This window comes from Meriones unguiculatus, chromosome 12, assembly GCF_030254825.1.
Source record: "Meriones unguiculatus strain TT.TT164.6M chromosome 12, Bangor_MerUng_6.1, whole genome shotgun sequence".
In the NCBI taxonomy this organism is placed as follows: Eukaryota; Metazoa; Chordata; class Mammalia; order Rodentia; family Muridae; genus Meriones; species Meriones unguiculatus.
This window is the reverse complement of record NC_083360.1, coordinates 30217050-30243908: the sequence shown is the minus strand read 5'-3', so window position 1 is coordinate 30243908 and position 26859 is coordinate 30217050. Positions and strand designations below refer to the sequence as shown.

Genomic DNA, 26859 nt, shown 5'->3' with positions numbered 1-26859 from the left:
ACCAAAAGTCCTTCAGAATCCCATGTCATGCCATATGCCCCTGGGTTACTATACATCCGGCTTATGGCTGCCTTTTCTCCACTTAGCACAGGACTCGGCTGAGGGTGCAGTGGAGACAACATGTTTCCTCCCTGGGGTCCTGGGGAGAGGCAGATAGGGACTAAGGACAAGCTAGCTATACAAATGACACACAAACGGGCAAAAATGTATCAAAGAAACCTCTGAAATCTAATATGTACTTGGGGGTCCCAGAAGTGGACAGATTAGACCCAATGGAAGTGACAAAGTGGGACTCTACAGTGATTTACGTGAGACTGTCCCCTATAGGCTCAGGTGTTTGGACACTTGGTCCCCAGATGGTGGCATTGTTTGGGAAGGTCTAGGAGGTCTGGCCTAGTGATATAAAGTACGTTACTGAGGTAGGCTTTGGGTGTTTATAGTCTTGATTCATGTCCAGTTCTCCGCTTCCTGCTGTGGTAAAGGATGTGATCCCTCAGGATCCTGTTCTGACACCATGCCCGCCATTTGCTGCCATGGTTCCACACCATGATGAACTCCTCTCTAGAACCCTTATGCCCACATAAATGGTCTTCTCTAAGTTGCCTCAGCCACGGTGTTTTATCACAGCAACAGAAAAGTTGCTAATACACTGGACATGAAGCTAGAAGGCTTCCTCTTCCCTCTGCCTGTGCTATCTCCCAAGACCAGGCATAGCAATCTCTGCTCTAGGCCTTTCTTGCTGGCTTGTCCCAGGTAGAGCTGTAGGCCGTCTTGTCCCTGAGCACCTGCAATCTGGGGTAGAGGTGTCAGGGAATGGCGAGGGTCTCTTCCCAGGACTATGAGGGTAGCCAGAGAACAATGAGAACCCTACTTCCAGCGGCCAAGCATGGTGACATGGTCATGAGCTAACACTACTCCCAAATTCCAAGGATGGTTCCCAGTACAACTAGCGTGGGCCGGTCTTCAAATCTTTGCTTCACAGGATGCTTCTGCATCTACCCCTCACTAGATTCGACTTGGAAGCTCAACTGCTGTCTGACCCTCATGAGCTTCAGTTTCCCCACCCGTGACAAGGGATCCTGCTCTCTTGAAGGACAGCCATGGGGATGATCATGAGCATGTAAAAGTCTAGAACCACAATGGTGACAGTGGGGAAACTAAGGCTTGGGAACAATGACATGAAGGAGGTCCTGCGGCTAGCTCATAGGAGCTGATTCCATACCTAGATCTCTGAGCATGCTCCATGTCTCTGTTCTTCCAGGATCTCCCAGCACAAACCCCAACCATGGATGAGGCTTCTAGAACCTTCTTGAAGTGTCTTAATCCTGGCACTGCTCTGGTGCGGGGATAGCTCCACAGAAGGGTGGAGTGACTAGATGTCCTAAATTTATAGGGACTAGAGACAAACTGGCTGTACAAATGAGACACAAACAAGGGTGATATGTATCAAAGGGACCTCTGAAATCTAATGTGTACGGTGGGAGCCCCAGAAAGACTTCTGGAAGGCTCAACATTCCTTCATCATGGGGTAGTTGATTATCCCCCTTGGAAGGGCACCTGTGGTCCCAGGCCTTACAACAGTTCATGGAACAGTGACACACACACACACACACACACACACATTCAGATTCCAGCCTCTCTGGAGGGTAGGCGCTCTGTTCTGCCTTTCACTCCTTTCCCCCTCTGACATGATAGAAGAGAAAGACACTGTTTCAGGTCTGGAAAATAGATGCCTGTGAAGACAAAGGTGCACACTACAGTATATTCCATTGAGCTCCTGCAGGGCCTGGCATCCCGGTCAGCAGCAGCAGAGAGCTTTCTTCAACAGCTCGTAATGCCACTCTGGTACGCCTATCCAGACAGTGACACAGACACAGGGATAGAGGTGGGTGAAGCAAGAGTCATTTTTCTGTGTTCTGTCCAGGTGGGCAGGATGATGGGGCCCAGTCTCCCTGGACTCTTTCTTATGTCCCAAGATTGTTCCACTCAGAGGGAACCTAACTCTAAAACACATTCTCCCCAGAAAGGCAGGTGTGACAGCCATTGCTATCTCTCACAGTCTTGCTACCACACCTATCGTCACCCAGGCATATACCTTCAAGGGAAGGGGCACTTAAAAAAACAAAACAAACAAACAAACAAAAAAACCAACAACCAAGTTCTCTTGCCTGAGAACTTGGGTCCTCTTTACCCCAAGAGCAGGTAAAGGCTCTGTCACCATGGCAACCCTGGCCTGGGCTACCCTCTTGTATTTTCCCCAGAGCAGTCAAAGAGGCAGTTCCCAGGCTGCTGGTTAGTACAGATCGAAGACTACCACGACCGAGGTGGAGTGGCCAAAGACACCTTCCGTGCCCCTTTCCCTAGCATAGGCCAGAGATCTTAGCTGCAGGATGGGCAACAGCTGGGAGCCAGGCACCTAACAGTGCAGCTAGGGAGCCAGGCACCATTCCAAGATGGAGGTTAGTCTCCCAGGGCCAGAGCGTAGCCAACCCTCCTGAGTGTTGACAGGAGGACAAGTGTACTATTTCTGCCGTTCAACTGTCCTCAAGGCCCCAGTCTTCCAGAAGAAAATCCACATCAGTATTAACACCATCACCTACCCCACAGAGAGAAGAACTCGGTGTTCACAGAAGATGCCAGAGCGTGTGCAATCCTCAAATAGATTTATGGAAATGGTTTTGAATTACAGCATTTAGAAAATAAAAATAATCTCAATACATAATATTCCCTCTGTTATATACTCTCCCCCCGCCCCCGCACAGAAGCCATTTTTGTGCATGTGTATTCCACTGCTAAACAGCAATTGGATTTCATCCTATAAAAGAAGCAGTAGGTGTGTCATCTCTCTAAAAATAAAACTGCAATCATCATTGCAACGTGAAGCCTGAGATTGAAGCCTGAGGAGGTGTCTGTGCATCTCAGCCCGTCCAGGCCGCACTGAGGTCTGAGGAAGTGGGTTAGAGTCCCGGTGGGTGCAGAGGAAGAAGGAAATGTTAGCCAAGTGGGCAGCTGCCTGATGGGTCCAGGCCCAAACACCTGAGAGCTCAGCCTAGGGTTTCGGTGGGTGGTCATCCCTTGCTCCTCCAGCAAGGGGCCATGGTGTAGATGCCAAGGGCATGTCTACTTCCCCAGGAAACCACTGTGTCTGCCTCCTGCATTCCCCCTTCAAAAAGAAATGAGATGCGCATTGTTGAGGAGGGTCCTGGGGTGAGCGCTGGGGAATGAGGTGAGTGATAAACAGCAGGGAGCCCTGCTATGATGTTGGGGCCTAGCGCCCCCTGGCTTCTGCTTCCAGATTCTTGGCTACCAACACAGAGAATTAGCCCTCTCTGCCTTAGTATGCAGAGCTGGAGCAAAGCGCCATTCGATGGGGAAGAGAAAAGAGTTCAGCCCTGCTTGGCCAGGTAACCTGATGCGGAAAGAGCAACTGGGCATCCCTGGGGTCTCTTCTCTGAATAAAGCCGACCTCTCATTGGCTGCATGCCAGGACTGCTGTCTCCAGCAGTGGAGAGGCCAGGGAGACAAAGGCTCTGGGCATTCTGGAACCTGGCAGGCCTGCAACAGCTGGGCTTGATGGGATGCAATGAGGCCCTCTTGCAGCACAGCCTGGACAGGGCACACAGCAGGCACAGCACCTCCTTTCTGGAGACCCTGGATAGACTCCAGGCAGGCGCAGCGCCTCCGTCCTAGACTCCAGCCTACACGGCCGGGACATGCTGGGCACGGCCTCACATGCCCGTCTTGTCACTGTAGAAGGGTGTAACGTGGAACATGTAGCAGTGCGTGCACACGCGCACGGGCTTCACCTGTCCGTAGCGCGGAAGTGGCGCGGAGTGTGATGAGCAGCGGGAGCAGAAGATCTGGAAGCCGAGGAGGGAGGGAAGGCAGTGAGCAGACAGGCCTTTTATCAGCCCCTTTACACAGCTCTCCCACCCGGAGCAGGTAGGGAAATCGTGGGCAGGAGTCTGCCTGGCCTAGACCCTGCAGTCTATGGAGCTGGAGTTTTCAGAAAACTTGGGGTAGAGCTTTCCAGTAAGTCAGGCTTTTTGAAAGTAACCAGGCCCTTTACCATAGCTACTGCAGACTCCTTCTCAAACCCCTATCCCCTCCCTGTTCTCACCTTGGAAGGGCAAGGTTAAACCTGGGTACTACCTAGGAATGGCCTAATACACAGAGTCAGAGTAGAGCCTAGAACCCAGACACGAGGACCACAAAAAACACAACTGAGTTCCTGGGACGTCAGCCCTAACTTCTAAACCCTGATGCTGTACCTAGGGACAGTCCCCACACACCCCAAAGATGCAGCGGGCCAGCGGGGCCCCACCCACCTTCCCACAGCTGCGGCAGTGATGCTTCCTGCGGATGACGGTGAAGGGAGCTTTACAGGAGGTGCAGAAGCCACAGGCCTCATCTGGCACCCACTCAGGAGGGTCTGTCACAACAAGAGCAGCAGAACAACAGACACATGGGGCTGGCGGGCTAGGGGAGGGGAGGGGAGAGGCCTGGCTCTCATCCCTCTCCTCTGGTCCTGCTCTAGAATGTCAGCCACAGCCAGTGACTAGTTACAATGCGAGCTGACAGAGTCACACCCAGCTGCAGCCCCCAGGCCAGGCCACCTGGACTCAGGATGTACATCAGAGTCAGTGATCATGCCCTAGCTAAGACTCTGCCATCTCCGACACACTGTTCAGACACCTGGGTAGACACTAAGCCAGACCTCTGAGACCCAGGCACCCATTCAACACTTTACGAGCATACTTTTCCACAAGCCTTGGGCCCTCTCCCACAGATGCACTGCAGTACATTTCCAAACAGGCCAGGATTCCTCTCCCCTGGCATCCAAGCTGCCTAGCTTCCAGCCCACTCTGGGCAAACTCCGTGTGACCAGATCAGTCCGAGGGCCCCTCCTCACAAGAAAAGCTTCTCTACCCCCCAAATGCCCCAAAGTGTCCTGAGGCTGCTGGGTGAGACTCCTTCAGAGCAGGTGAAGTGCTGGGGTATTGGGTATTAGCCAGATCAATCACTCCTTGCTCCACATCCCTGAGCTTGTACCTACCAGGCTGCTCTGCAAACACCAGGCCCAAGGTTACACAGTGGCAAAGGGGCTATATATACTAGAGCAAAGGAGGAGGTGCGGAGCGGGAGACCACCCCCTGTAGGGGGTGTACCCTGCAGGGAAGCTGTACCCCCTGGATGTGTGGATGAATACATACAGAGCAGCTCCCTCTACTCAGCACACAGCATGCCAGGTCTACACCAGAGCTTCCCACACACCTTCAAAGTCCCCATCTCTGGTCTTGGCTGCCAGTTCTGAGGAAGACACGGTCTCCTGGCATAACGCACAGTCCTCCAAGGCCGCGCTCCTCAGGGTCTGGGTCACTGGAAGAGAGAGGGAGGCCACTAGGGTTGGCAGGCAGTGCAGCAGATACAACTGATTGTCCTTAGAGAGCACTTGGGTGCCCCCAATTTTCCAGCTCCCACAAGCCCCCCAACTATCTCTCAGCACAGAAGCAAGTCACCTCAGCAGGCAGGATGCCAACGGTGGCAAAGCTCTTCCTATCCAAGGGTCCATTCTTTGTGCAGTGTGATGGACCTGGAGGCTCTTGGTAGCCCCCCTACATGAGCATTTAGCCCTGAAGCCCCTACACTGACTGGTAAGCCTTCCTGGCCTATGGTCTCCAGAGCAGGGATATAAAGCCCCGGTCTCTGACAACCCTGCCCAGAGTGTGGCCAAGGTGCCAGTCCTCATTACCAGCTTGCCTCATGATTTCCAGGAGGTGGCACTGCCTGGACTGCCCCTCAGAATTTGGCCGGGTAGCAGAGCTAGTTGAGGCAGACATTCCCCTCACCACCAAGGGCATGTCTGGTTGGGCCGGACTTCCAGGACCAGCTGGGCTATCCCATATCCCCAGACACCTCCCGGCAGAAGCCCTGGTGTGAAGCTGTAGCTCTCTCCAAACAAGTACCTCAGACGAGCACCAGGGGTCAGAGATGGTGTCTAGCACCATTTCCTAGCAGGGACTCTATAGCAAAAGAGGGCAGACTCCCTTTTTGGCCAAATATCCATTTACCTGCTTGTGTGCAAGGTACTCATATAAAAGTGTGTACATGTATGCACCTATGTGTGAATGTGAGAGTAAATAAGTGTGCCTTCAATGAGCTGAATATATGTAAGGCAGCTGGGAGTGGATACTGCCTCCCTGCCATGGAGAGATGGGCTCATGTCTCCTCTTTTTCACTGGGCTGGGCTGGCCTCTGAATACTCTGACAGATGAGTATAACTAATGCTGTGCCTCCTCTAGTCATCTGGTCTAGTCTAAGATGGACGGCAGGTTCCCAGCCTCTGTCTGCGGTGAGATGTCGGATGGCCTGTTACAGCCTATGCAGGAACCAGAGCACACCTGCCAAAGGGTCTGGAGAGTCACAACTCTAGGCTACACACTCGTCTCTCTACGTCCACAGGCTGACGTGTTTGGTCCGGCAGATCCTGGGGCACGTGGCTACCTTGGAGGCGTGACTTTCTGCGTATATAGTGGTTGGTGTGAGCCTCGGGGCCTGTCCTGCAGCGGCACTCACCCTTCTTTAGCTTCTCCTTGTCATCTGTTTCTGGCTTGGTGGCCATGACCTCAAACAGTGTTTTGAGAATACTTCTCAGGTCGCTGGCATAGTTTGTCTGCAGCTGGTCAGCTACACCTGGCAGAGAGGTGACAGAGAGGTGAAGGCCTGGTTGAGTCGCCGCACTGGGAGACCACACTGCCATGTGCTATGTAGGGTATATATACCCTGTGCTCATGGATCAGCAGGCCCCAAACCCTTGGGAGAGGATTTCCTCGACATAAGTACAAACTCAGGAATCAAGAGAGGATGGTAATGGACAAAAGCTTTCTGCTGCTCTCATCGATATATGACTTATCCAGGGGTCACAGCCACAATTACTAAACTTTGGTGGTTGCCAAGAGACACTCACAGAGGCCCCTATAACACTGTGCCTGTGGCGGCACCTGTTTGCATCATAGAAACAAGGGAATCCAGACATGTCCACATTCTCCCAAGATCCCACACTACACTGCCCTGAGTAACTTTGACTGCATAGTCATAGAACATCCATGCATGGCCATGGACCACAGGGTAAATCCCACCCTGAGGCGGTGTCCAGGGCCCGGCTGTTTTGCTCACCTGAGCCCATCACGCCCAGCCACCCCTAGAGGAAAGTGCTACCCCACCCTCACTTACAGAGCTCCTTCCTCCCTGTAGGTCAATCCGGCCCCACCCCTAGGCTTGCTCTTCAAACTACACTGCACCCCACTTCAGCTAGGGAAAGCTGGGCCAGCCCCACCATTCTTTCTCTCCTGAGGCACACCCCACCTGTCCTCAAGCTCATGTCCTCCATCCAGATCTCGCACCTGAAATGCAGACAAACAGGCGGTGGATCAGGTCATGGCTGCCGTGGAACCTGGACCGGATCTTCTCTCTGGTGGCCATGGGGGTGACAGGCATGGCTGCAGGGGCCACCTCCAGTCTGGTGGTGTCTAAGGAGCAGGAACCAGCAGGAGAGCTGATGCAGAGAGAAGCAGGGCAGGTGAGTAGTGGCCACAGCTAGGGGCCTCTCTTAGTTAGGGTTTCCACTGCTGTGATAAAGACCATGACCAAACGCAACTTGGAGAAGAAAGGGTTTAGTTCAGATTATAACTCTCAGATCTCTCTATCACATAGGAAAGTCAGGACAGGAACTCAAGGCAGGGGCCTAGAGGCAGGAACTGAATCAGAGGCTGTGGAGGAACAATACTTGCTTTCCACAGCCTGCTCAGCCTGTGTTCTTTTTTTTTTTTTTTTTTTTTTTAAATATGGAACACTTCACAAATTTGTGTGTCATCCTTGAGCAGGGGCCATGCTAATCTTCTCTGTATCGTTCCAATTTTAGTATATATGCTGCCGAAGCGAGCACCAGCCTGTGTTCTTATACAATCTAGGATTACCTGTCCAGAGCCGGAACTCCTCACAGTGGGCTGGGGCCTCCCACACCAATTACTAATTAATAAAATGTCCCACAGTTTTGCCTCCAGGCCAGGCTTACAAATTCATTTTCTCAATTAAGACTTCCTCTTCACAAACGTCTAGTGTGTGTCACGCTGACAAAAACCAACCAGCAGAAGGCCTCTGAAGCCTGAGGATACCGGGTCAGGGCAAGTCTGTCCTCAAGCTCCATTTCCAAGAAGTTGAGTTGCCTGGATATGCCATTACCTATCATGTAAATGCCATCAGTGTGTCTATTTTTATTTTTATTTATTTAAAGATTTATTTATTATGTATACAGTGTTCTGCCCCCATGCAGACCTGCATGCCAGAAGAGAGCATCAGATCTCATTATAGATGGTTGTGAGCCACCATGTGGTTGCTGGGAATTGAACTCAGGACATTTGGATGAACAGCCAGTGCTCTTAACCTCTGAGCCATCTCTCCAGCCCCAGTGTGTCCACTTTTAAAAACAGTGGACTTGACAGACCCTGATCTAGTACTGCCTTGATTTAGCCCTTGACTGCTACTTCCCTGCACTAGCACTTCCAAGTGGACTGCTGTAGCATTTTCTTGCAACCTCACTTAACATAATTTCCTACCTTCTTTCTATGAAGATCCTTTCACCTCTCACGACAGCTGTGGGAACAGAACGCAGACCTTGAAATGTGTACACACCTGACCCCTTAAGCCTGTGAAGGGAACCTTATTTGAGAAGAAGATCTTTTTGGATGTAATTAAGTGAAGGGTCTGGTATGAAGACAACCCTGGATTATTCAGTGGGTCCTAAATCCAAACACAAGTGGCCTTGTAAGACACAAAAGTGGAGGCGCAGGAACTCAAGATGAAGAGGAGACTATATGTCCAGAGTCTGGGATTGGAGTGTTGCAGCCAGAATCCAGGGGGTACCTGGAGCTCCCTCGAGTTGGAAGAGGCAGTAAGGACTCTCTCCGGTGAGTCCTTCCTAAGGGAGAACAGTCCTGACACATTTTAGACTTCTGGCCTTGAGACTATAAGATGATACATTTTTGACAACTGAGGCCACCCACTGTGGCACTTTGTCATAGGAGCCACAGGACACATAAATATTCTCCCCCTCTTAACACCTGTCCCTTTCCTCCCCAGTGGCTAGTTTTACTAGATTTGTTCTTTAGGGGTTTATTCTGACTATGCACAGGGACTTTGTAGCCAAGTCTCTGAAACCTCAAGATTCTACTTTGACAAATGCAACCCAAAAATCAGAGGCTGAGGGATGGCCCAGGGCTAAACAGCTTGCGGTGCCTGGTTTTGAGCTTTTTATTTATTGGTGAAGCTGAACAGCTGAACATGAAAGGAAGTGAGGGCTGCTAAACTTACAGCAGAGTGGCAAAAACCACCAGAACAACAGTGGCCACAGAGCTGAGGCAGCTGATGCGTTCCAGAGAGCAGCCTGGGTAGAAATGATGAGGATCAAAGCAGCAGAGATAACAAGAGACAGGGAAAGTAGAGAGGAAGCAAGAGAGGGCAGGCCATGAGCTAAGGTCAATAGGAAGAGAGAAAGGGGTTGGGAGATGGTTCAGCAGTTGGGAACAATGGCTGCTCTTCTAGAGCATTGGAGTTCACTTCCCAGAATGGTACCTTACAACTGTCTGGAACTCCAGTTCCAAGGGATCTGACTCCCTTTTTTGACCTCCACAGGCGTCAGCCATGCATGCAGTACACAAATACACATGTGGGCAAAACGCTGATATGCGTTAAATACACACACGCACGCAAAGCAGAAGGTTGGTTAGAACTAGGGAAGAGAAATTGCACGCCTTGGTTACTGGAAGTTTCAGAGGTGCTGCCAATCCGTGAGTGCCAAGAATCTGTCACGCTAGGCTATGATGCCACTCACTCACTGTGGCGCTGGGCGCGCCAGCACTCAAGGACAGTCAGTTCTAACAGCAGCCAGTACATCTGGCTACTACTTGTCACTGCCAAGACATGGGACTGCTGGTGGCTGAAGCCCACCACACTAAGCCTCCAATCAGAGTGTGTAGGGCCACAAGCCTCCAGCATCTCTACTCTGGAATGATAAGCCCGGCTGGCAGCTGTTAGCCTCTGGCACCGAAGGGCCCAGGACTGTCAGCACTGGGAGTGCTTCTCCTTGTCTATCATGGATTCTCCCCAAGTAGAGTTAAAAGAACCCCATTCAGTTGACTGATAGCAACTCGTGATCTCTTTCCTTTTGGTGGAAACTGACTTATTTGATGGTCTGTTTTCTAAGCCAAAGCCTTGCCTCGGTTTGACTATTTGGTGTGTTTTAGAGGAAAGTCTGCCCGACAGGAGGGGAAAATGGCATTCTGTCTTGTTGAAGTGTAAACTACTTCAACCACTTTGGAAAAGTATTCTGGAGCCATCAAAATAAAACTGAATCTACTCCCTAATTCTGTAGCTCGGTGGACTGTTGCTAGCATAGCCCTGAACCCTCTGTCTGTATTAGTCTGCTGATACAATGCATCTTTCTGACAACACTCAATGCTCTAGAAAAACAAAAAAACAAAAAACAAAACTGGGAAGGAGTCCAAACCTCCACAATAGGTTTGCAATCGACTGCAATCTGACCGCCCACTGCCAGGGCTACCGAGGCAGGGTGGGCCAGCCCAACACAGCCCACTATAGGCACGATTCAACTTACAGGGGTTCCTTTGCTTCTGGAGGGACACTCACACGTGTGTCTTAACATGTTGTACTACAGCCAATGCTTATTGGTACATACAGAAGCTTAGAAGGCTGGAGTCAGGGCTAGGCATGCTGAGCCACAGAAGTTGGTATCCTGGAATCCATAGGATGAGCTCCAGGCCCCCACATCTAGGTGGCTCTATTTCATAGTGGTTAAGCCCCTGACTTCAGTCTGGAGATGTGGGACCTTGTTGACTCTGTGCTGATTATTAAGAAAGGGGAGGTGATTCCCTAGCTGCAGTTGATAGCCTCACCAGATGAGACCATGCTGGACTTGAACTCACAGATATGTCTGCCTCTACTTCCAAATGCTGAGATTAAAGGTGGGACCATACCCTGCAAAAGTGATTTTTTTTTTTTTTTGAGACACAGCTTCACGAAGACTACACTGGCCCCAAACTAGCTCTTGTACTGACGAAGGCCTCGAACTCTTGATATCCTTATGCCTCTACCTCCCAAGTGCTAGTAAGTGCGGGACACCATATCTGCCTAATTTTATTGGTTTAGACAAGGTCTCACTATACGACCCAGGTTGGCTTCATCGTCCTCCTGTCTTAGTCTCCAAAAGTTCTAGGATTAAAGCTACATACCACCATGCCCAGCTTACTCAAAAGAACTGAGAATAGGGACTCGGGCATATGTTTGAACAGAGATGTTCTGAGTATCATTATCCATGTGCCCAGAGGTGGAAACAAACCCAAGGGACCATGAAGAGGGATGAGAGATAAACAAGGTGGTGAGATAGCATTCAGCCTTCAAAACAAAAGGGATTCTGACACACTCCAGGGTACACGAACTTTGAAATATGCTAAGTGAAAGAAACCAGATACAAAAGACAAATCTTACAAGTCTCTATCATGTGAGGGCTCTAGAGCTGGTGAGTCCAAAGAGACTGAAGGTAGAGTGGGCAGGTAGATGGAGACAGAATTCAGCTTAGGGAAAGGAAACATGCTGGAGATGGAGGGGCTGACTCAGGCTGCAAGTTTGGTACTATAATACAGCTGAAATCCTCAGTAGTTGATGTTGTGTATTTATCAAAATTTTATTAACTGAAAGTAAATCAACTGGCCAGGACAAAGAAGAGAGGTGAAGGCATTGAAAACGAGGAGGGCAAGGCAGGTACAACGTGAACACACTGGAAATGCTAACTGTTAAGTAAAATGGTCTCCAAGATGGCTCAGCAGGCAAAGGCACTCGCTGCTAAGCCTGAAGACCCCAGAGAGTGGGGCCCCACATAGAGAAGGGAGAGAATTTTTCTCTGACTTCCACAAATGTGATGTGGTATGCATGCCATGCCCTGCCTCCAAACCACAAAATAAATACCTATAATGTTCTTAAAAACTAGAATATCACTTGGCAATGGTGGTGCACACCTTTAATCCCAGCATTTAGGAGGCAGGTGTGAGTTCAAGACCAGCCTGTTCTACAAAGCAAGTGCCAGGACATCCAAGGCTACACAGAGAAACCCTGTCTCGAAAAACAAAAACAAACCCAAAACAAAACAAACAAACAAAACTCTCAGAGTATCATACAGAGATGAAAAATTAGGAAATATCAACTATTTCTTTTCTGGTCAGAAGAATAAATGAAGCATTCATGGTGGTACCATTTCCATAATTCCAGCTTTGGGAAAGAGGCAGAAGAAAGGAAAAAATTGAGGCTAACCTGAGCTACACAGTGACACCCAGTCTCAATAAATAAAACAAAAAAACAAACAAATAGAAATTCAATTCCAAGAAGAGAATGATGAGGCAGCCAGAAGCAGATGGAACCTTGGGCCTGCTTATGGTAGTGGCAGCAAGAAGCTTAAAGTCGAGAGAGGCGGTGAAATGGGCCAGGGCACACTGGAAGCCAGACCATCTACACAGGAAACATACTGCTGAAGATTTGACACCCGAGATGAAAATAACAGGCCATTATGGCCTTCCCACAAGTTAGACATGAAGGACTCGCTGCCCACACTCAGGCCCTGGTCCTGGTCAGTCCCACCATCCCGGACATCTCAGTCCCCAAGACTCCAGAGAGCTGAAATGAACACAGCATGTTCCTGCTCTCCCGCCTTCATGAGTCAATGGGTCAGGCAGTGTGATGGACGGTTTTGTCAAATCAACACGAGCTAAAGTCATCTGAGAGAAGGAAACTTCAACTGAGATATCACCTCCTTACATTTGGGTGGTAGGCAACCTTGTAGGGCATTTTCTTAATTAGTGCTTGATGCGAGAAGGCCTGGCCCATTGTGGGTGGTACTATCCCAGGCTGGTGGTCCTGGGTTCTATAAGAAAGCAGGCTGAGCAAGCCATAAGGAGCAAGTAAGAAAGCAGCACCCCTCCATGGCCCCTGCATTAGCTCCTGCCTCCAGGTCTCTGGCCTGCTTGAGTTCCTGCTCTCCCTGCTTTTGATGGTGAACTGTTATGATAACTTCTCCAAGTTGCTTTGGGTCACGGTGTTTCATTACAGCAATAAGACAGATAGGGAAGGATGCCCTTGTAGAAACAGGTTCTAGAAACATCTACCAAGGTCACATCTGCTTTGCAGACCAGCTGTGAACAGCAGGAGGTAGTCGACATGCTGGCCATCAGGTACCTTACAGTCCTGCTTGGCTCTAGCGGAGAGGTGTATATGCTGTCCTGGGCTGAATGGTGTCCATTCATATGTATGATGAAGCCCTAACCTGAAGGGCCTCAGAGAGGGTCCTACTTGCACACAGTGAGTATTATGAACTCAGATGAGGTCATACTAGAGCAGTGTAGGCCCTGGTCCAACAGGACTAGTGTCCTTATAAAGAGTAAATCGACACAGACACATGCAGAAACAGCAGCATGTGGTGATGAAGGTATGGGTTGGGGGTGATGTTTCCACAAGCCAAACAGCTCTAGGGATGCCTGGCCACCACCAGGAACAGTAGAGTAGCCTGGGACAGGGTCTCTCTCACAGTCTCTGAAAGAATCAGCTGAGACTCCCTGATCTTGACTTCCACTTCAAGGCTCCAAGACAGCCAGTTCCCTCCGCAAAATCTACTGCTCTTTGTTACAGAAGACCAAGACACTTACTCATGGAAGAGTGTCCCATGACTCAGATTTGCCCAGGTATCCAGGCTGTACCAGGCCTGGGCTGCCCCCAAACACTGCAGCGCTTATAAGGACTCCCCAAAGGCCCAGGACAGAGAAGCTTTGCACACACAAATCAGAAGATCTCTATTCAAATCACTCATCTGCCCCTTCGGTCTCCCCTTACTTGCTCACTCCTCTCAGCCGTTGCTCTGTGCTATCATGATGATGTGGCCATGGGGCTTTTCAGTGTGCCTGAGCTCACCAAGCTCTTTTCCTGGATACCTCTAGGAGCTTCTAGACTAAACTCGTCCTCTGGCACTCTTCCTGATGTCTTCTCTGACGACATCATGAAGATATATTCAATGGGGGGCCCCATGCAGAGGAATGGGAGGGTAGAATGGTCAGAAGCTCAAGATCTGGATGCCATGGTGAATGCTGTGAGTCCCCAAATTGTGACACACTGCACTGCGCCCCAGAAGATTGGGCTGTGAGCTTGTTGGGAGAAAAAGATATTTTACAGATTCATCAGTGGAAGGATCTCAGGTGAGACCAGCCTGGATGACCAGTAAGTGTCCTTCTGAGGGACAGAAAAGGAGATTGCCCACAAGCCAAGGAAATGCCAGGAGTCCTAGGAACTGGAGGAGGTAGGAAGGTTCAGCTGAAGTACACTATGCCCTCAGATCTCTAGCCTCTAAAACTTGAGAGTGGATGGCTGGCTTTAGCTCCTCGTTGGCTGCTGTTTTGTTAAAGCAGCTCTCACGCTGATCTGGATGTAGAATCCGTGATCCCCTTCTGAGACCATCTCACACCTGCTGGACGACCCCGATTAGTCACGAGGTCTAGAGATGAGATCCCTTCACCCACAGAATGGCAGTAAACTATCCTGATGACCAGACAAAGATCCAGTCTGAGAGATACCAGTGCAGCTGCCTCAGGCATTAATAAAACAGAGTGGTTTGCAGGGAGGGGACATTCATGCAATTGAGTAGCTGTCCATACACAAACACACACACAGAGCACATCTGAAGTGTCTGAAGCCATCAAAGGAAACAGTCATACCTAACACATAATTATAGAGTAAGTCACTTAGGGGAGTTGGTGCTTGTAATCAATGTTTATACATCTAGGAAAGCACTCTGCAGAGTGTTTACTATTGCATTCATTCCACAAATTGAATACGGAACAGCAAAGAGGTGGTCTTGATTCACGCTTTTGTGTGCAGGCTTTGAATACCACTGCACCTGAAGATCGTCTGCAGAAAGGAACGAAGGAAGACAGAAAACTGAGAAGACTCTTAAAGAGAAACAGCACACACACACACAGCCACTGCCTCCAGGGTGGGGGCTTCTGGTGACATGGCAGCTTTCACTACAGATGCTAGGGCCCCAGCTGCCTCTGCCAAGCCTCAGACTTGGTAGGGAGGCGGAGCCTCACTTCCACCCCAACACCCCAAGCTGGGGACTCCAACCATGTGTGGGTGGCCGAGGGTGAGAGGACACCTTTCCCAACCCTCTGCAATTCCCATGCCACCTGCACCTCTCCTCCTCCACACTCAGAGGCTCTCTCTGAGGCAGGAAGAGGGTCAGATTTCTAGTACACATTCTACAGTTATCAAATGACCCGCTGGAGGTAGAGAGTCACTGTGACAACAATGTGAACAAGGCCATGGCTGGCACCAGGTCCACAAGTGTGAAATGAACTAGGCCCCATTCCCTCTAGGTAGCAATGAGGTCTCTGCCCTAAGATGGGCCATTCAGCTAGGTAGGAGTTTTCTTTACATTTTTAGTTTCTTTACCAACTGCTGACCAAGACCAAACATTCAGGTTCTGTTGAGGCCAAGTACAGTGTGTCCTGCCCCGAGGCATGCCTGTCTGAAGACACAGACGCAATTAGCCTGTGAATTGTGCTCACACCCATGCTTGTCTATGCATGGGGCCCTAGGCAAGGTGAAGGACTCTCAGGAAATTCAACGGTCCAAGCTGAAGGTTTCCAGACATCACTGCCTCTGACAAGGCCTCAGTGTATTTAATCTACAGAGCGAGGAGGTGATGTTGCCTGTCCTTAAGAGAAGGACAATGGACACATCCTGTGAAGGGGTGGGCCTACAGTGCTCAGTGCTCCTGCTGTGGGACCCTAGACCTGCGACAGGAGACTAAGACATAGATCATCAGGCTAATGGGGAGAAGAGGGCTGAAGCCACCAGGAAAGCCCCTGGGGTCACAGGCTGCCTTAATCTGTCACTGTAAAGAGGGCAGCCCTCTGAAGATCTAGATAGGATCTAGCTAGACCTAGACAGAATGAAGCTGCCCCAGCATGAAATGACCAAGGGTCTGTTCATGTTCTGTAGATACGTCATAGCAAGATGACTGATCCTAGACTTCCTGGGGCCTGTGCTAGAAATATCTTGTGATCTGGCTGTGAAAGGCACACAGTGAGCAAGACTCCACAGCCATACTCAAGGGTAACAGGCAGGTACTAGTAGTTACAGTTGGCTCCTGGCTATCCAGGGGGAGGACAGAAGCAGACATCAGACAGGCCTCATCCTCACAGAGGCCAACCTGGATGACAACACTGATGGAATGGCCTCTACAAGCAGACAGAGCCTGTACTCCATCAGTGCCACTTGTACCCACTGTAGACAGACAGGCTGTGACCGGGAGACATGTGTGCAGGATCAGCTAGGGAAGATCCTACCCATGCAGGTATCCCCACAACCTTACCCGAAGTGGGAGGAAGGCTTCATTTCTCCCATACCCATTGTGCCAGGGCTGTGTGAGCCAGAGTCTGCAGTCCCTCCCCTTTGGGATGGAGTACAGTGGTCTCAATCTGAAGATTGCTGTAAGTGGCCATCCCTCCATAGATGCCACAACTACTCTATTGGTCCTGTCTGCCTATCAGGTCCTGAGGCCGCCTGCTCTGCCCAGCTTCATCTATGTATCAGTTTACAATGCTGCTCACACTTTCAGGAGACATCTGGGTGCAGGGACAGAGTCAGGACCAGGGTAGCCTTCAGGAAGGCCCCATTATTATGGTATGGGACTCTAAGCTCCTCCATATCACTACTTTTTAAAAATGTAGTATGTGTGCATACTAAGAAAGTAAGGAAACAGAGATAAGCAAAAAGTGCATTTACATATGTAATACATACATACATACATACATACACACATGTATATGTATGCACATGCAAGCCCACATACAATACACTCAGGCACATACACATAAACACACATGCCACTGGCACTACTGTCATGCCTTCCACACTTTCCCTAAGTTTCTGCTGCTTCTAAAAGCTTCCGAGAAGCCTGTGCAGGAGCAAGCAGATGAGCTTGTCTGAGGACTTTCCTGGTCACTTAGCAATTTAAATAGAGGGACACCCTTTCTGCAACCTGGCTTCCGAGAATGAGAATATTTGACTGCATATGGCCTATTTGAGCCTTGCCCTTGATCACTTCTGCCTTGTGAGTTTATGTCTCTTGAGATAGGAAGGAGCAGGAAGACTGCACTGGAAATGGTCTTGGTTTATTTTATATGTCTTGCTGAGAACTGTCAAAGAGCCAGGACCAGCCTGCAACCCTTCTCCAAAAAACACAGGGTATGGGAGCTGTACAAGACTCAGTACTGCAAGCCCAGACTCTGCCAAGCCCAGGAGCCTCCTCCTAGCACGGCACCTTACCCACAAAAAATGATACCCAGATGAGGATACAGAGCTTCCTTGAGGGAACTGTCACATGTATGCCCTGAAAAGTTGGGGCTGGACCGCTACCAGCATGCCTTGGGGCTGCACTGAGTAAATACAATAGGCGGAAACTGGGGAAAGGATGAAGTGAGAATAGCAACAATGAGACTTCAAGTCCCAGCAGTGCTGGGCCTGGAGACATCGTGAAGGCCCACCGCCTTGCTGCCCACGGTGCTGCTCATTTCCACTTGGCCTTAAGCCAGTACATTTCCCTAAATCAGGACTCCCACCCAGATACACAGGAGATGCAACAGCACACTACATAGGACTTGCCAGGAGATGCTGCCGATGGCTCTAGCAGGTGGCCCAGTAGCTGAAATCAGTAAGGGCAGGCCGCTGCAGCCATGGCCACCAGGGGTAACCATAGAAATGCCTGCTCAAAGGCAGTCACAGATGCCCCACAAGACCACACTGGCAAGTGCCCCATTGTCTCAACAAAGGCAATAATTGCAACTGTGCTAAAGGCATGGTGTAAGGTGTCTAAGGTGCAGCTCAGAACTGTACACTTATTTAAACATTATGGTGTTTTTGTTGTTGTTTGGTGTTTTGGTCTTTCTTTCTTTCTTTTTTTCTTTCTCTCTTTCTTTCTTTCTTTTTTAATTTTTGAGACAGGGTTTCTCTGTATATCCCCAGCTATCCTGGAACTCACTCTGCAGACCAGGCTGGTCTTGAACACAGATATTTACCTTCCTCTGCCTCCCTGAGTGCTGAGATTACAGGTGTAATCCCACTGTGCCACTGAACTCTGCTCCAACAGGACACTGGAAAGAATCAAGAGAGGTGTCATAGCACAGGGGCAAGAGCTGTGGCTCAAGGAAGCAAAGTGACCAGAGACAGAAAACAGAGGGATGGAGAACCAAGTTGTCTGGTTTGGCCAGAGAAAACATGCAGGGATGAGGAAAGGCAACTGAGGAGCAGCCCTGGCCAGCAAGTCTCTACCTTAAGAACCAGCTGACTTCTTCTGTGCACCTGCTGGAGGATATGGAGCAAGATCATGAGATATGGGAGCTGCCAAGTGACCAGGCTAGAGAGAGAAGCTGGAGTCAGAGCTGAGGGGCAGGCTGAGAGTTTATAGGGGACCCTGTGGTCATGGCCATCTCTTAGGCCAGGCCTGTTTACACCAGCAAGGAGCCCCATTATCGAGAAGGGCAGCATGTCTTGTGGAACCCCCCTTACCTGAAAGCCTACTATATACAGGTGCTACCTTCAGGGAACTGCAGGATTGTCACTGTCTTTCCAGAGATTCCTTCGACCCAGGAGGTTACGTGGCTGGTGCCAAGAGGGGTTCATGACAGAACCCAGGCCCAGAGCCATCACTTGTGGTCAGCCAGCTTCATGGCATCATCATGCCTCACCTCAAGAGTTTAATTCACTCAAAGGTCTCCTCTTTCTAAACTAGTCAGTCAGTCATTCTTCATTGCCTTCCACACGGTGCAGTGAGGGCACAGGGTACAGACCTTACTGATTCTTGCAGCGCCTCACACATACCTGACTAGGAGTGGTGGCTGCAGTGTCCAGGCCGACACCAAGTGCCTGACCCTACGTGGATCCCATAGAAATACATTTGGCGTGCGCAGCCTGGCAGAGAAGGCAGGAGCTCCAAGATCTGTGTCCCAGGCTCCCCAGCCACCAGACCAAGCCTCTCTGTCAGCCCCACCACAGAGCTGGGCCTCTGCTGAGCCCTGCCCCCTGTGTGAGGTTCTTGTGTTCTGAAACCCCAAGCGAACACAACGCTGGGGCCAGGTGAGGTCTGTGCTGAGCAATGCTGTCTTTGCTGCTCCTGTCCCTTGACTTGCCTCCCCTTCCCTCTGAAGGTACAGTGTGGTACTGATGCCCTCAGGGTGCCTCAGACACTGGGGCACTGAACATGGCAGCTGTTTTCTACAATGGTTTTCTCAAGCCACTGAGGTCAGAAGACAGCAGCGACACTTGGCTGAGACACTAGGGTCAGTCCAGGGCATCAGGCAGCCTGTCAGACACCTGTTAGCTGGGTGGGATTCTGTGCATCGTCAGAGCCAGCGAAGGACACACTACTGTTATACTGAGGTGCTACTATCACTTGCCCTCCCCAGGCTGAGCACCAGAAGTGGGCTGAAAGCCATGGGACTTTGAATGACATGGCCTGGAAGTAACAGGTAGACTCTGTTCTCATTCTGTGGAGAAGAGCGGCTGGGCACTGGAGCTTCTGCCTACACAGCAGACGGGGCAGGCTTCCCTCTGGAGTTGCCAAACGTCTAGGGCCCTGGTGCTCCTGAGCAGAAGGGTTCAGACCATAGCAAAGAGACAGACAGGATAGGAAAAGACAGATTGAACCGAAAGCTCCAGCTTGAGGCACCAACCCCATCTGCAGTTGACCATTGCAGCCTGAGAGTTAAACAAAGCAGAAATGGGTTCTAGAGAGCTGTGACATAGAGCACCAAGTCAGGATGGAAAACAGCAAAGGCAGTGAAGAACGACCATGACGAATGAGCCTAAGAAAGAGAGGTGAGAATAACCACTGTGGGTACCAGTGGTGATAATGGGTAGTAATGGCATGTGCTGCAGGAGGAGCATCCGAGAGGGAAGAGAGAAGGCAAAGAGTGTAGCAAGTCCTTATGCCATGTTTGTTCTTCACCAAGAGACTGGTGGGCTGAGAAATATCATTTGCTCACCTGGAAGATGACATAAGAGAAGTTTAGGTCATACAAATCCCATGCAAGGGCACCACCTTCCCACCCCTTGCCTGCACACCCTGCTCTGCTTGACACTTCTCAGCAAGGCAGGAAGGCCCAACAGTTGATCTATAGGACAATCTCCCTCAGGCCAACTGTCCGCTACCTCGAGGCTACAGGTAAAGCGCACTGTCAGAGCATATGGTCTGTGCCCAGGGTAGCCCCGGGAGGTTCCTATCATTCCCCCAACCAGGGTGTAACCACAGAGCAGTAAACCACGGAGCAGGCTGGATTTCAGCAGGAGGGACACAAATGGTGCCCATTCCCAAGAATTCTTGATACAAAGCCAGGTATCAGTTAGATGGCCATCAGCCCAGCAGTTACTGGCTAACCCTTTGAAAGACTGTATGGGGTCAGGTATGGTGGCAGATTGATGGAAGATGTCTACGGACCCAGCACTCTGGAGTCTGAACCAAGACTAAAGTGAAGGCCAGCCTGAGCTATATAACAAGACCTTATTTCAAAAAACACAACCAAACAAAGGCCAGGTGGTCCAAATCCCTGGAGGTGGTGCCAAGACTCAGCTCATACTAGGCTACTGGAGAGCTGATGGAAAGAAAAACCACGGCAACCAGAAGGCGAGGAGCAGCCCAGCACACAGAATGTACAGCAGACAAGAGCAACAGGAGGCAGAACAAGGGCTTCTCCAGAAGTTTTGTAAACTTAGCTGCACAACAGAACTAAAGATATCTGTAAACCCAGAGGCATCAACACAGAGAATGAAAGGTCAGTGAGAGTTTCAGAAAAAGGTGTCTGCTGTCACACACCCAAAAGAGGGATGCTGTGGGGCCGTGAGGGAAACCAGGAAGCTGTCCAATGAGGCGAAGGAAAAACCAAGGAGATTCTCAGGCACTAAAAAAAGAGCGCACAGTCGGCAGGGAGCTAGCTCTGCCTCCCAAACTAGCAAGGTGTGTAGTGGGCATCTGTGTTGGCACAGAAGGGAGCACCTTGGAGAATATTTGTGGTGTACATATACACCCAATGCTTCTCTGGAAAGACTCTGACCTCTGTGATGCTGATTTTAGATCCCAGGGGCAGATTCTAAAGAAAAGAGAAACAAAACTGCACAAGACTGTAGTCAGAACTGTGTAATTTTGGTTTCTTAAAAAAACAAACAAACAAACAAAAAAAAACCCACCAGAAATGTGATAAGAATGTGTTTTCTTTTTAATCCCAGGTACAGGGATATGAGGTTGCTTCACAGCAGCTGACTATGATTTGCCTCATGCTCTAGCAGGGACATGGCTTTGCCAGTTACAGATAATTTCTGCAAATGTGTGACATTTGGAAATCTGGGAACTTTTCAGAGGATACATAAATGCTAGGGCCCTCAGAGGAGGGGTTGCAGTTGTTGGCTGGCTGGTGGTTGGGTGCTACTGGTTGAGGCTTGTCAAGTAGTCGTGCACAAAGAAACAAGAAGCTGGATGCCCATAATCCCAGCACTCAATAAGGCAGAGGCAGGCAGATCTCTGTGAGTTCGAGGCCAGTCTGGTCTACAAAGTGAGTCCAGGACAGCCAGGGCTACACAGAGAAACCCTGCCTCGAAAAAGGAAGGAAGGGAGGGAGGGAGGGAGGGAGGGAGGGAGGGAGGGAGGGAGGGAGGGAAGGAAGGAAGGAAGGGAAAGAAGGAATTTTATATCCTGTTGACAAAGATAAAACTTGCCCCAAGGAACTTGACACCCCTAATTAGCAGGAAGTAGGGGGTTTGACAGGGGTGGAGAAGGGCAAAAGAGAGAAAAAGGAACCCACAAAGTGGTAAAAAAAAAAAAAAAAAAAAAAACAAACGCTAGCTACACAAGACTAACAACACAGAAACTGAAAATACAGAGACGTTAGACTATGTCCTGTGATGTAATGTCATTTCTATTAGAGTTGTGGGGGTTTATTTTTAATTTTGTGTGTATGGGTGTTTTTACTGCATGTGTGTCTGCTACATACTACATATTGGCTTGGTGCCCACAATGCCAGGAAAGAGCACTAGAGTCCCAGGATCTGGAGTTACTAACAGTTCTGAGTTGTCACGTGGGTGCTAGGAACCACAGCCAGGTTCTCTGGAACAGCAGCCAGTGCTCTTAATCAGTGAGCTGTCTATCCAGCACCCCCCCCAGCCGTCTATCCAGCTGCCACCCCCAGTCATGCTTTAAAAGAAGTTTGTGGAGAAATACTCACAGCATGAGTTTTAGTGGAAATATAATCAAAACTGTTCATAAAATGTGGGAAATTTTTATTTACTTCTTTTAGTCTTTTAAATGATTCTAAAGTTTTTACAGTGAACAAGGACCACACTTAAAATTCAGAGAGAAAAAAAGGGGGGTTAGTGTCGTTTCTTCAGCATTCCTGCATGTCCAGGGTGGGAGACAGCTTGAGTGGTTTTCATCCTTTGACAAGTGGCCAATGAAGTTGACGCCAAAGAATGTTTTCAGTCAGGAAGCTAAGGCCAGGTGGAAGAAAACCAGGTTTAAGAAAAATACATGTCAGCTTTCCCCAAAAACCTTCATCTCTGACCACTGAACAGATAGGAAAGCCATCAGAAAGCAAAGAACTAAAGAGCACGGGTTCCACAACATTTGTTCAGCAGGGTCAGGACATCCATGGCGACCAATGACAATGTGCCCCAGCCAGGGTGGTAATGCTGGTGGAATCAGACAGGTCCAGAAGACCACCCACGGAGGGGCTTCTCCAGTAGGGCCAACACACTCAGCCTTAAGCCCATCTGCTTCCTCTTAGTCTCCTGGCAGGAATGACCTTCCTTCCTTCTGGAGGCCATCTTCTGGAGCAACATGCTCCAGAAATGTGGAGGACTCCAGCCTTGAAGGCTGGTCTCTTGCCACAGCTTCCTGCTTTTCTTCCATGTTTGCACAGAGAGGTGGGACTCACACACAGGAGAGAAGCCTGTGAGCACCTGTCGGTCACTACACTTGCCGTGCTGCACATCACGGGGAGGACAGGGGCACCTGCCAGACATGGGACTCCCGTGATCAAATCATGACATCCGTGAAACAGACCCAGATGCTTGCAGAGAGTGAAGGTAACTGCCCCTTCCGGGGGCACGGATGGAGCAGACATCACCATTTGTCTCCCCGATGCAGAACTAGAGCTGTATCATAACCCACTTGTGATAGATAATCTTGGCTGTCAACCTGATGCGTATGGAGTACAAGTGAAACCCAGGATGCTAGGCACTCCTGGGAAGGATTTTATTAACCTGATTATTTGAAGCCGGACGCTCCCCTCCCCCACTAAATGAGGGCAGCAGCCCACAGAAACGGACACAGAAAAAGGAAGCTTTGCTTTTTCGCCTGTTTGTCCTGACTCTCATTGGTAAGGTCATCTATCTGGTCACTGAGGCATTCCTTCACTGGTGTTAGAAACAGCCTCTTCAGGATGCCGATGTAGACAGAAGAGCTGCTGCTCCTCAAGACTCCAGCAGTGGATTGGGACTCTGAGACATCCAGCCTAGGGACTGGGCAACTGCCAGGTTCTCAGCCTTGCCAGTGTGAGACAGCTGTTGCTGGGGTACCCACACTGCATCCTGTAAGCCAGTCCAACATATATGTATGTAGGTATATACACTGTCTTGTTCCTTTAGAGAACCCTGACTAATACACCACCCCAGGGAAGGAGACCACACGTGTCACCAGAAAGCTTTGTGGCGATGCTGTCACACTGGCCAGACCTGCTGATGTCTCACTCTGCATTTCAGCCAGTGTTCTGCCTGTGTGAGGCTGGCCTTTCGCTTCTGTTGGAAAGCTTGCTGCTGTACTACCTCCTGGTAGGCCTGAAGGACCCGCCCCATCTGTCTGATTCCTGGGTGGGTTCTGGTACTGGGCTTGACCCCTCAGGAATGCGCTCATGACACAGAACACGTGACCAGTACTCCTATGCTGGTTTGCTGGGACAGGAGTGACAGGCAGCTGGAAGCAGCCATTCTCCAACTCCCCACAGCACAGTGCTGGGCCGACATACTGCTGTCTGAGGTTCTGGGCCCATGCCAAGTGCTTCCTCTTCAGACCTTTTGCATCTTTTAAACAGGCTTCCTGGAAGGCGGGAAGTCTCCTGAGACACCAGGTAGGTGTTCTCACCTTTCCCAGCTGAGTTTTGAGTATATACTGAGCTGGACTGGGTCTAAATTCAGAGGCCCTTCTCAGGGTAGGAAAAGTTTCCAAATGGTAGACGTTTTCTGACTGTTACCTGCACAAACAGGAAACAGGGAAGGTCAAAATTTTAAAAACCACACCTCTCCTGTCAAGGAATTTACAGGGTTCTGTGTCAGCCTTGTAGAAAAGTAATTCACTCACCAATAAACTGAGCCAGAGGCCTCAGGGTAGCCATCGTCAGCCTTTGGGAAGTTAATTCGTTCCACTTGACATGGCTACGAAGCCGGGGCTGTCTCCGGAAAAGGCTTTATGGAAACAGGAGAGACATCTGCACCAGCTGTCCACAGCAGCAGCATCTACAACAGTGGGAGTGGACGCAGCCCTGCAGACAGCAGGGCCTGACTGGGTGCACACTGCTGTCTGGGCTCTACCTTTCAGTAAAGGCAAGCACGGGCACGTCTCCAAAAAAGAGTTCTGGTGGTATGGTCTTGGGCTAGAGGTCAGCAGGCCAGGTGAAGAGGGAATGGAGCTCAGAGCCACGTGCCTGACATGAGTGGTGTGCCCCCTGAAAGTCTGTCTCTGGGACATAAAAAGAGTAAAGTCCTTCTACGCAGATTTTTTAAGGCACATCTGATTTGTTTAGATTTGTCTAGAAAGCATGCAAATATTCTATGCCATTATAAAGCTGACTTAACCATAAGTGGGAGTTTCTATAAACCTAATATAAAGTTAAACAGGAACTATCTCCAGTAACTTTGGTTCTTGTCTGTGTGGTTTTGTTTTGAGCGCATTCTGAATCGGTGGCCCAAGCTGGCTTCAAATCTGCCATTCTCTTGCCCCAGCCTGCCAAGGTCTGAAGTTACGGGTTCGCACCTGACAAGGCAATTGACTGAGGCATATTAATGGATTCTGCCTTAAGGACGGAAAGTTCTTTAAAAATCACAAACCGTGTGAAGAAGTTGAACCCCTCACGTGTACACTACTTGTAAGGATGTATGTAACCTCCAGTATGTAGAAAATGGTTACCTGACATATGACCTACATGTTCTACTATTACAGACCCAAAATAATGAAAACAGACATCCACACAGAACTGGAAATAGATTCTCACAGCAGCATTACTCTCGACAGCCAGGAAACATCTTACACACCGGTAAACGATGAAGGGAGAGACACAGCAAGGCCGCTCTGCATAATGGGGGCGACGGAGCTCCAGGAGGGAGCGATGTGTGGCTCCAGCAGCAGCGTGGAACACTGCTCAGGAAAAGATGAGGCCCTGGAAGGGCCTGCACTCAACGGCTTATTCTCAGTGTCTACAGTCAGAAGGTCATGGATACCAAAGCAGGTTAGAGGTTTCCAGGGGCTAGAACATGGGTGGGTTGAGAGCTTCCGCCACAATCCAGCCCCGCAGCCAACAGCAGAGCGAAGAGCTATGTGGTGAGTGGGAGAGCCTTCGGAGTTACGACAGACACGAGATCCTGACCAGCTCTTCCCACATGCTTCCAGGGAAGGTGGTGACCATTTGCTGCCCAGGAAAGGGTGAGGGACAGGAAGGGGGCAGCTGCCCTGGACCCCTGATATGAGAACCCTCCTTCTACACCTGCTCCCTACCTTGACCCAACCTGTACCCACTCATCTGTGTTGGGTTCCAGGACCTCCAGGTGGAGACCTGTGCCCTCCTGCTTTCTGCCTGTGCCTGCCGTGCCCAGGTGAAGTCTCCCCAGGGCAGGGTCCTGAGGACACAACAATGTATAAACCACTCAGGCTTGCTGGCTTCTTCACCTCTCCCCCTTCCCCCAACATTAAAGACAAAGTAGACCACAGAGTCAACCCCAGCAATGCTTGGCAAAACCTGCTATGGACAGAATATTCAGGTGAGTGGCAGAGAAGCCTCAGCTCTGATGAAACACTTCTCCTCCAGAAACTGAGTGACCCAGCCCACCCTGACATCACCAGACCACAGCAGGGAGGACTTTCCTAGGGAAGGAAGAGCCACAGGGAGCAGGGAAAGCAGAGCTGAGGAAGGGCAGGAGTCATGGGAACACTGCCTAAGAATTTGCCCAAGGGTAGCCTCAAGAGCTCATCATGGTTGTATACACACACTTACGGGTTCTGCGAATCTTGTTTCAGCTGTGTGCACCAGGCAGGCATGGCGATGAGCAAAGATCAGTGGACTGTGTCCTTAGCTCCCCCTCACCCCCAGATACCCACTTACCACTACACAGTCCACCACGGGCTGCACCGGGGTTAGAATGAGCTACCAGGATGAAAAGGGATAGCTCTGTACCAACACCACCTGAAAGAATCACTGGGGCCCTGGAGGCCACTGCTAGGCAGCTTAACAGTGCAGGATGGGCACTCCAGGGGCAGGCAGCCCATACCTCATCCTCCCAGACACCAACTACATACCTGCCCTGAGTCCACAACCTATTTGGTGGCCAAAACCTCCAAAAGGAAGCATCTCGGTGCTGTGAGACTCAGCCAGGACGTGTTCTGAACGCATAGAAGAGAGTAAGTCTGGTCGCTAGAATGGAACCAGCCCTTAC

At 50.2% G+C, this 26859-nt stretch overlaps 1 protein-coding gene, 1 long non-coding RNA gene and 1 other non-coding gene across 3 annotated transcripts in view; all 3 read right to left on the bottom strand.

Moving 5' to 3' along the window:
* Positions 1–3296: 3296 nt before the first annotated feature.
* Positions 3297–26859, bottom strand: part of Zfyve28 (zinc finger FYVE-type containing 28) — a 94671-nt gene continuing 71108 nt past the window's right edge. Inside the window, exons 9-13 of the mRNA XM_021643703.2 lie at positions 7404–7555; positions 6577–6693; positions 5275–5379; positions 4329–4432; positions 3297–3860 (exon numbers count right to left, since the gene is read on the bottom strand). Of these exons, the coding sequence (XP_021499378.1) occupies positions 3729–3860; positions 4329–4432; positions 5275–5379; positions 6577–6693; positions 7404–7555 (610 nt within the window). The 3' untranslated portion in view covers positions 3297–3728. The remainder of the gene's footprint in view (positions 3861–4328; positions 4433–5274; positions 5380–6576; positions 6694–7403; positions 7556–26859) is intronic.
* Positions 7839–7945, bottom strand: LOC132646942 (U6 spliceosomal RNA). The gene has a single exon (XR_009585266.1). It is a non-coding gene; the product is annotated as a U6 spliceosomal RNA (small nuclear RNA).
* Positions 22424–26851, bottom strand: LOC132646799 (uncharacterized). Its single transcript, XR_009585063.1, has 2 exons — positions 24515–26851; positions 22424–24407 (listed from the first exon to the last, which is right to left on the bottom strand). It is a non-coding gene; the product is annotated as an uncharacterized LOC132646799 (long non-coding RNA).